General features: G+C 39.4%; 2 protein-coding genes across 2 annotated transcripts; one reads left to right on the top strand and one right to left on the bottom strand.

Moving 5' to 3' along the window:
- Positions 1–770: 770 nt before the first annotated feature.
- On the top strand, positions 771–2,103 carry LOC121741807 (stem-specific protein TSJT1-like). The gene is made up of 4 exons (XM_042134726.1): positions 771–1,105; positions 1,186–1,426; positions 1,528–1,648; positions 1,731–2,103. Exons 1-4 carry the CDS (start codon positions 807–809, stop codon positions 1,913–1,915), a joined length of 846 nt encoding a protein of 281 aa, XP_041990660.1. The 5' UTR covers positions 771–806; the 3' UTR covers positions 1,916–2,103.
- Positions 2,104–2,197: 94 nt separating this feature from the next.
- Positions 2,198–8,799, bottom strand: LOC121810723 (mediator of RNA polymerase II transcription subunit 16-like). Its single transcript, XM_042211472.1, is given in 16 exon segments — positions 2,198–2,490; positions 2,575–2,928; positions 3,049–3,225; positions 3,500–4,020; positions 4,168–4,339; positions 4,469–4,705; positions 4,834–4,916; positions 5,494–5,573; positions 5,720–6,329; positions 6,688–7,173; positions 7,176–7,283; positions 7,748–7,832; positions 7,921–8,022; positions 8,200–8,312; positions 8,569–8,656; positions 8,746–8,799. Coding segments are annotated over 16 exon segments (3,411 nt in total). The 3' UTR covers positions 2,198–2,349.
- Between the last annotated feature and the right edge of the window lie 1,394 nt (positions 8,800–10,193).

Raw genomic sequence — 10,193 nt, 5'->3', positions numbered from 1 at the left:
AAATGTGTTGCTATTTTCTTGTACTTGTGTTGATATTCTCATGTCATATTGTTGATATTTGTAATACACTGTGTTGATATAAAAAAACACCCACGAAAATTATCATATGAGACGGTATTACCCTTTTGTTGATATTTTGTCTACTATTTATTAAAATTTGTGAGTTTTAATCTCATCCACTCATTTTAAAATCTAAGAGTGTAGATTTAGTTTTAATTTTATATTATGATGTTATAAGCATTAGAAGATAGCCCTAAAAAGCTATAATATAAATGTTATTGTGGATTGCATATGGCCCTGTTAGTAATTCCAAATTTATGTTAAATACTATTTGTTACCATCACTCTTATTTAATCCTCATTTAGTACGAAGTACAGTATAATTTAATTTGTTTTATTCATTTAATTTGGTTTTAATCACTTAAATATTGTTCACAGTTGGTATCAAGTTAATATAACATGGAGTTTTGTTCTACTGAGCGCGACTTGTGGGCGACATGACACGCCATCCACCCTTTTCTTTTTATATTTTTAAAAATAATTTAGTTTATTTTCTCTAATCAATTTCTGACTTAGTTCTAAATTGTCGAATATCACATTTTTTTTTCTTCTCCGAGTAAACGAATTCTGATTTTTAAGTAATTTGCATAATTGATTATGTTAATGATAATTTTGGTGATGCTAAAATTAAAATAAATACTCCATAAAATAAAATAAATAATACTATTAATGTATTCTAAATATTTCTCATTTCCATTTCCTGGTTTTACAACCGAATTTGCCGCTCCAACGCATCAAATTTCATCCATGCATTTCCCATCGCTCTATGCATATGCATTCATCCATCTGCTTTTATTTATACCATTTCCGTCTCTAGAGAGAGAAATTAAATTGGTAAAAATGCTGTCTATATTCAGGAACGGCGTGATTGATCCACCGCGCGAGCTACACAGCCCAGCCCCAATGGCAGCCTCTGTCAGATCCAAAACTCCAGATGATACTCTAAAGGATTTCTTAGATTCAAACCCCAAAAATGGCTACTCCGTTCAATTCGTCGACAAGGCCGCCCTAGCTCACGCCTCACCTCAGCTTACCCGCTATCGAAGGTAAAATCGGCACAATCGCCTTACAATTGAATGAATTTTGGTTGGTTGATTTGAATTTTGAAATGTGACGACGATTGCAGTTTGTTCTCGGGGGTGGATGACGTGTACTGCATTTTCATGGGGGATTTGAAGAACCTGTGCCTCCTGAACAAGCAGTACGGGCTGACAAAGTGTGGAAATGAGGCGCTGTTCGTGATCGAGGCGTACCGGACTCTCCGCGACCGCAGCCCCATGCCCGCGCATCAGGTGATCAATGAGCTCGAAGGCAGCTTCGCTTTTGTCATCTACGATCACAAATATGGCACTGTCTTCGCCGCCCTCGTAAGCAGTCGAATGCATTTTCTCGATTTCTCATAATCGTCTTGTTCAATTGATTTGACGAATTGGTGTGTGTGTGTGTGTTTTTTTAATTTGAAATGTAGGGTAGTGATAAGGCGTTGAATTTGTTTTGGGGAGTGTCATCTGATGGATCGGTGATGATATCGGACAATGTTGGCCTTATAAAAGCAAGCTGCAGAAAATCGTATGCTCCATTTCCACCTGGTATGTATATATGTGTGTGGATAAATCAAATCTAGGATTAATTAGTAAATTGGTTAGTAAGGTGAGAAATTGGAAAATGCAGGATGCTTGTACCATAGCGATAAAGGATTGACAAGCTTCGAGCACCCGATGCATAAGATGAAGGCGATGCCGAGAATCGACAGCGAAGGCGCAATGTGCGGATCGTATTTCGCTGTGGATGCCTATTCTAAGGTTAACAGCATGCCCCGCGTTGGCAGTTCTGCTAACTGGGCAACCTGGGGCTGATCCTTTCAATCCTCATCATCATTCTTTTCAACTCACCACACATAATTTCTTTCTTTTTTTCTTTTACTTTTTTAATAATTCGATCTTGATTGTATCTTTGATTATTAATCCCCTGTTGTCGGAACCTAAATTTGGGTTTTGGTTCTAGTTTTTATTATTATAATTATTATTATTATTACAAATGTAAATATGGTGTCAGTTCTGGAGTTTTTACTTTTTATGACATTATTATTAGTATTAGTATTAGTATTAGTGTTGTTGATATAAGAATGAGATGGCTGATTATCACAAAACCAGAGTTAAAAAAAATGCTAAAATCTTGTTCACAAAATTGATGTGAAAGCAGATTACAATTCTATCCTACATTATATACAGAAAAATGTGAAGCAAACCATTACCAGATGTTCTACATTGAAAGAGAGAAGGTTGTTTATCTAGACGACCCGAACCCATGTTCCGCCGCACATTGGGCACCCGTATGCCCAGCGGCTGATCCACCATATTTCTTTCTCATTCTGATTTGAGGGAGTAGCAGCTGAACCAAATGCACACGTCTGCCGCAAGCATCTTATGCACTGCAACCAAATAGGATATTCAGAAACAACAGACGAAGAAGATATTACATGAGAGGTCAAGCTCAATGATAAATGGCAACCTACTTTGTACCATGTTCCTTCAAGCCCTGTTTTCCAGACAGCAGTTATAACATCTCTCCGGGATCCCATGATCCCGTAGTATGCTCCAAGGCCCACTGAGGTATTCAATCCAAAAGCTGCATCTCGTTCTGACATCCTACGCTTTCTCGGCCACAGGGTGTGAGTTCCATTATGAGCATCTACATTTTCAGATGAGCTGCTGTATTTAGTGCCCTCATCTGATACACTTGTGCCATCTCGATCTGACCAGGGTCCTCCAAACATATTCCTCTTGTGCCATTCTTCAGCTGGGGGGTGGAGTTCCAACTCACGAAGAAGCAGACCTGCAGCATCTGCACCTCTAGGCCGGGGCATATTCTGCAGTACAGCATAAGTGGAAGACCATTATATCAGTGATTAATAGGCCTTTTATTAGTTTAAAATGCTCAGGCTACAGAACCACAGACAACAAGTATAACTTCATCTACCATAATGTACCTGCATATGAGGGCCAAGTGAAGCTTCAACAACCTCTGGTAGAACTGTGTAGTTACCATCAATGTAATGAAGGCGGACTTGGATGTTGCTGCTCCCCACCTGTGAAAGTGGCAGTTGATGTTGCAATCCTGATGTCCTTCGACAGAGATCCATAAGTATAAGGAAGAGGACTTTCACCTGCATGGATATCATATAAACCGAAGATATAAACAAGGCAACTCAGGGTAAATTGCAAACAAAATTATCTAAGAGAGTTACTCCATGTGTCATCCCAATGAGTAAATAAGTACTTTAGTAGCAAGTAAAGGTGTAGGATGATGATGTAATGCTACATTTATAGTATTAAGAAGTTCAGATTGAAAAAGATTATTGATTCAAAACTGCTCATGCAAAACTGAGAATTTCTAGTTAATTTCCCTATCTTGAAAATAAATAGTTGCAACAACTGTACCTCCTCAAACGTATATCCTTGACCAGCATTACCGGAACCTAATCTTGACCGGCTAGTTGGACCTTCTTCGGGTGCCTTCACACTATTTCCTACCTGCCCAGTCCTTGGCTGTGTTTCTTCTGAACTGATAGCAGTCGATGCGGGCTTTACAGTTATTGAGTTGGTTTCTTCTGATTTGCTCAAAATACCAATCTGAGGCTTTTGGACCGACGAATCGTTATTTCTTTGAGCAGCTCCAATAAAGCGGGGAAGTTGTGTTCGCCGAAAGAAAAAACAAAATAGCAGAAGTTGGCATAATCGATGAAGGAAATGGCAGTCTCCAATGAGCCGAACAGCTGGAGTTCCTGGAAATGTTCCTGTGTTGATACTTATTGGCATAAATGTTGAATGGCCACTTATGGGGTTCGGAGCTGTGCTTGGAACAGCGGTATCATTTGTACTACTGATCTTTGCAATAGCCCCTTGTACCCAGGCTTGCATCTGAGTACTACCTGTGGAGCTTGTGGTTCCACCTTGTGAAGCTGAAGATGAAGCGCAAAGGATATTCAAAAGTCAGGAGAACATAAAAGACGAGGACACCCAATTATAACTCAAGCTGAGGGCAGTAAAATTCTTTTGTGCGGACAAGAATCTTGAAACCATATCTGGAACTAACATTGCATACTTACCCTGAGTTGTTGCAGGAGCAGTAGTACTTTGTGTAGGGCTCGTCACCAAATTACGACTCCCACCTGTACCTGAGGTAGCGGCATGACTTGCCAGTGTACGACAGAAGCTTGCATATCGTCGCAAACGTGTAATGAAGTGTGAAGCCAGATCAAGGACCGCATCAACATAAGCCTGGATCATCACACAGTACACTAAGGTTGGCACTATTAATGAAACATATACATGTCAATTGCACATGCGAAATGCAAGAAATATAAAAATATCATGAAGGTAAGGCAAGACAAGCTAAAAGTGACAAACCTGGATACTTAGAACAAGCGCTGGATCAACAGCCATTGCATCAGCATCAATATTAGATAGTGTCTCACCAGATGCTTGCCAAGGTTCTTGCACCAGAGCTGAAGGATTTATTAAAGCTGATTCAATTCCTTTACCGAGCATGTCCAACAATAACCTTGCTTGCATGTCAAGGACCATGGCTCTAACCTCTTGAGCACTTGTGCCTTCAAGAAGCCTACATTTTATTCTGTCCAAACTCTGCATTTCCAGATAAATATGATGTAAGTTTTGAATCATGTCTCCAGGTGTGTCATACAAAGATTTACACTCAGCTTTCTATCATATAATCAAAACAAGAAATTGAAAATGAGCACCAACTAACATACAGGTCCATACTGCTGCCTGTGTTGAGTTGAGGGAAGGGAGTGGAAGTCAGCATCCAGTACAGCAATGACACTGTTCAGCGATACTGGAATGTATAGGTGCACAAATCAGCAAGAAGCAAAACCATATTTGAACATAAAATATCCAACGAACGTGAACTGCTTGTTTACTCACTCCAGTTATTCTTGCCCTATCCAGATTAGTATGAGGCATGAAGGGGTGTTTGCTTTATGTGATAGGTTGCATATATAAAAATAATAGTGGCTAACCCATCACATACTTTGAGCTTATTAGATCATGTAATTTTTCAAAACTCGATCCTATGCATTGTTAATCTAAGCTATCATCCAAAAGTAAAAGCCCCCCTATGGGGATGTGCGTATCAATTCTGCAATGACAATTAAATTAGGTCTTATACATAATGGAAATTGATATGAATTTTCTTCTCCCTTTTTGTTTTGGTTTTTTGGGGCTGAGTGCAAAATGACCAGTTTCTATTCCAGACCCACACGCTTATCAGTTTACATGCCAAATTTTGCAGCATCCTACCACTGAGACATGATTACATGAGAATGCTTTTGTTCCACTATCAGCCTATGATGCTGCCGTATACTAGGACAGTATAACTTTACAACCTGAATAGAGGAACTAAGCTCTCTTACCAATGCCATCCTCTGCAGCACTCTGTGTGCAGCCAACTGCATCCCACCAATCAACTCCTACCAAAAGACTCCACCAAAACCTACACAGGCATGAAGTCAAAAGAGGTGTGACATGCAGAATCACAAAACCAATCCGCACTCAATATATACAGGCAGAGTCAAAATATATCAGCCAATGTAGGATTAGGCTCAACAGAACAACCTTTCAACTATCTACTCAACATACCTCTCAGCAATAGCTCGCTCCCACATTGCAGAGTTGGCTTTTGCTTGACTACTAGGAACAGGAGGAAGCACCCGTATAATTTTCAATATAGTACAATCCTTGCTACCATCATGCCAAACAGATGCTGAACAGCAACTGGTAGAAGAGAATGCCGGAGCAGCAATGGCGGAGCCAACATTAATCTGGTAGCTATCAACAGCTGCGAAGTTTGCACCAGAGAAAACATGAACCCCACCTTGAAGAAAAGAAACAGCAATCTCACCACCATGAGCAGAGTACACTATCCGAGCAAGCGTTCTTATATCACTAGGCAGATCAAAAGGATCAAAACTGACTCTTTTCTCAACACCAGATTCAGGAGTTACTTTTCCATCCCGGATTGGTGGTATGGCCACTCCTCCAGGACATTTGAACTCACTAGGTGCTGGTACGCATTTATTCACTTTACTCACCCAAACTGTTTGCTTAGGTGTATGGCCACCAAAATTAGAGCTAGGATTCCCAAAAATCTGATGGATCACTACATTCTCTACAGATGATTCCCAACGTTGAACTCTCCAGCCATTGACAGAAGGACCTTCGTCAGGATCATAGGGGGACATGTACTGCCCTGCACAGAGACTCAAAGCCATTACATTTTGATAAACAGTTAAACACACAACAACTTGACAAATAACTTCCACCTCTACAGTAAAAACGACAAAACGTATTCTGTCTGTCACTCTCAAATGTGTTCTCTTTCTTGTATTTTGTTGCTAATGTAGAGGTGAGTGACAGGGGCCCAAACCCTCTCATCCCCGAAAAATGTCGTTATAGAAAGAACGCATGCATATGAATAATGAATAATGTTACTCAAAGTGGATGTAACAAGCATAAATCAGTCAATATGTAGGCCCCAGCTGATGAGAATTCAAGTAAATGGTAAAGGCAAAAAAAAGATGTGGGCCTGTTAGTATCAAAGTAAATACCTTCAACTATCACAACAGAGATTACAGAACCACCACATGTTGGATCGAAGGCAACTGCAGTGACACCAGAACCCCAAGTTGTTGTAGCTGCCGACTGAGCAGCAGCTTCAGGGCTGACATATGCAGAAAAGTTGGAAACAGGAGAACAATGCAGTATTACCACATCACTGTAATCCTGTTCTGTCTTTTTCACACCTTGTTTTGCTTCTAATAACAAATACTCCTGCCAGCTAAACAGATATGCAGCAAGAGGGGCAAAACCATCCCAGGAAGGAGGATTGAGTGAGGGGGGAACTTCATTGTTCACACTTGTTTTGGGAATGGCTTGGAAACCATTTCCGGGGCCAGGTGTTACTTCCCAAACAACAACAGTTGATGGGTTTACTATGGGGACTCCAGCCACATGCAATGCTCCAGAATCTGTGACAATAGCATCAGCAGCCATGATTCCACTAGGTCCAGCACCCAAAATCCCTTTACTGGTGCAAACCACTTGGAACGAGCACCACTCTGATTGGGTGGCCATTGGGACCAGTGTAGCTGAACAGAGCCCGAAGAGAAAACAGAGCAAACACAAAGAAAATTTGGCCAACCAGCTGTCACCAGATGTAAAGAAAATTGCTCAGATGTAATTCTAGAAACAAGATTGATCAAGGAACATTTCTTATGGTTAACTATACTTGGCTAATGGATTACAGTAGACAGTTCGAATCAAGATGAGTAATCTCCAATTGCTGTTATTTCTTAATAAGGGTCAAAAGGAATGTTTCTTCCTCGTCATTTTCCTTACTACATGCAGCAGACCAAAGATTAGAAATTCAGAATTACTACTCATTAAGGAAGGACCCTTATAGATTCTGAAAATTGTTGTAAATATAACGTCAGCAGCTACTTTCAGTTAAATATAGTAATTATAAAACAGCAAAGAAGAGTATCTGAATATATATAAATTTAGCTGTCTATATCCTGCAAAGATGCCAAGATCACAAAATGATGAACAAAAAATAATAACAGAGCGATATACACCAAAGAAACAATGCGGAAAAAACAAAAGATGAACCTGGAGCATGTGGTTGCTGCGAAAGGAATTTCTCCTCAAATGTAGACTTGGTGGAACCACTAGATCTAGCTGAGAGTCTCCTATACTAGTTTTGCAACAAACAAAGGTTCGCATGAGTCATAAAATATTTCCTAAATTCTCTCCATATCTAAGATGATCAAAGGTATACATACAGGAGAAGCTCCTGAGAGCCACTTTGTAACAACTGCAATATCCTGGCGCCATTCATATTCAAGCTGCCAGCAACTAGCTTCTTTTACAAGATTTGCCGGTCCCTGAACAGAGAGCACCAAATCAAAAGGATTGTAATGCAGATGAGTCAGAAAAGATTTTTTTTTCTCAGGATCTATGGTAGATGATAACTGCTCCAAGCACAATGCATTGTCACTCACAATCCAGTTCTACAACTGTGACAAGCCACTAATTTTCAAGCAGACTCAAGATTTTTATACCTGGGAAGGCTGCGTCCAAATGGTTATCCGTCCATGGAAATTAGCTATGAGCAGTGCACGTGGACATGAAGTAGGTGACCACTCAATGAACTGAACAGAGTCGCGAGGCGAATCTGTCAAAAAAAAACATAAACCAGCCATCTAGTTGGAATACAGTGCGATAGCATCCCTTTCAAATAAACAGTAGGATACCAATTTGTCTTAGTAAGCATTATCTACGTCCTCTTGAAACTCTCACTATTATAAAGATGAATAGCACTCAAACAAAAAAGTATAGAAAAAGAAAGAAGCATCATATTGGTGAAAATGAAGATGAATTTTCAACCATGCATCAAAATTGTAATAATAATGCCAAGTCGGAGACTATACCTGCAATGACATTGAATACTGTGCATTCAGTAGGTCGCTCAGGTATGACTATATGTATTGGGATCCAAATGGAGGATTTGCAGTTGAACTACAAAGACAAATATAATGAAGAATACATCAGCACAAAGCATCCGCATTTACAACTATCAACAGTCACAAACTTGTTTACGAGTCAACATTGTGGGTCATATTATCTAGTCTAGAAGCATATATCGAGCAGAGAACAGCCATTTATACAAAACGAGGGGAAAGAGAGAACATGAGAGAGAGAGAGAGAGAGAGAGAGAGAGAGAGACAAGAGAGAGAGAGATGCAATATATTGAGCAACATATTCTGGATAGATAACATTGTCCAAGTAGATGTTTAAACTAGCCACAGAAAAATAATATCAAATGATCAATATTCAATACAATATTGATTATTACAGGATGATTGCCAGCTACAGGCTTTTTCGCTCGTCGTCCGCCCACCAACCAACGTTTCCCAACACGCATCAAAACCACCTCCACACGGAGCCAGGATTTGACATAAAGAGGGTCACAAATATATTTATAAATAGATTTTGTAGTATGTGAAGGAGCATTTAAAGGAAATAGTATAAAATAAATTTTAAAATTGAAGAAAAATACCATTGCTATAAACTTTTGAGGAGGGGAAAATGCCCCACCAACACTCTTATGTACTTCGCCCATGAAAGGGACGAGTCACTGACCAGAGAGGAACAAAAACCTAATCTCATACACTTGTCGGACATTAAGTAATTGATCCTTTGGATACCACTCTTAATTGTTTGAGGATTATTTATAGAGAACGTAGAAGATTAAATCAATTTTACTAAAGATTTTAATCTAAATCAAATCTATTAAAGATAAACATGAAAGCAAACCCTACTAAATATAAACATGGAGATAGTAACAAACTCTTAACTCCTAAATCTATCAACCCCACATTCCACTACTCATTTCACTCAAATTTTATTACATAACATAAAAAAGTAGTAGGAATCACATTCCCCTAACTTTTTCAACTATCTTCCTTTACATTTCTTAACACTCATGCCGGTTCTATTAGCAAGCTTCAATTCGTGGGTTCCTCGCTCTCTTCGCCCCGAGTTTTTATCTAACGTCCGTGCCACGTGCCCATAACAACACTGTGTAAGAACTAGACTTCTATAGACTTGCAAATAGGCAACTCTAGACTCAACCAATTGAGTCTTATAATCCCATTACCTAACATGGTCTCAAGTTTAAGCTATAGTCCCTACTGGATGTACTAAAGTTTGTTTGCAATCCAAAAGCAGAGTCTCCAATCGATCACTAACTAAACTCCCAAAAGCACCAAGGATCTAAATTACATTACCCTCTCAAGCCCTCAGTTATTGAAACTATGCTCTCTATGTTCCTATTCTTCAGTCGAACCCCATCTCTCAATCTTGGCTACACAAATAGACATGCTCGTGTGGTGACAACACCATTCAAACACACAATATAGCCAAGAACATGAAGTAAAGAAACCAAACAAAGCAATAAATCAAAACACAAACTAATCCTTTACATGTCCATTAGTCTCCTACGATAAGGGATCAACCAGGTTATTCATTGTTTTATGACATGAGGCACTGTGAC

Source organism: Salvia splendens, chromosome 7, assembly GCF_004379255.2.
Source record: "Salvia splendens isolate huo1 chromosome 7, SspV2, whole genome shotgun sequence".
Taxonomy (NCBI): Eukaryota; Viridiplantae; Streptophyta; class Magnoliopsida; order Lamiales; family Lamiaceae; genus Salvia; species Salvia splendens.
The sequence above is the reverse complement of the archived record's forward strand: the minus strand, read 5'-3'. Positions and strand labels throughout refer to the sequence as shown.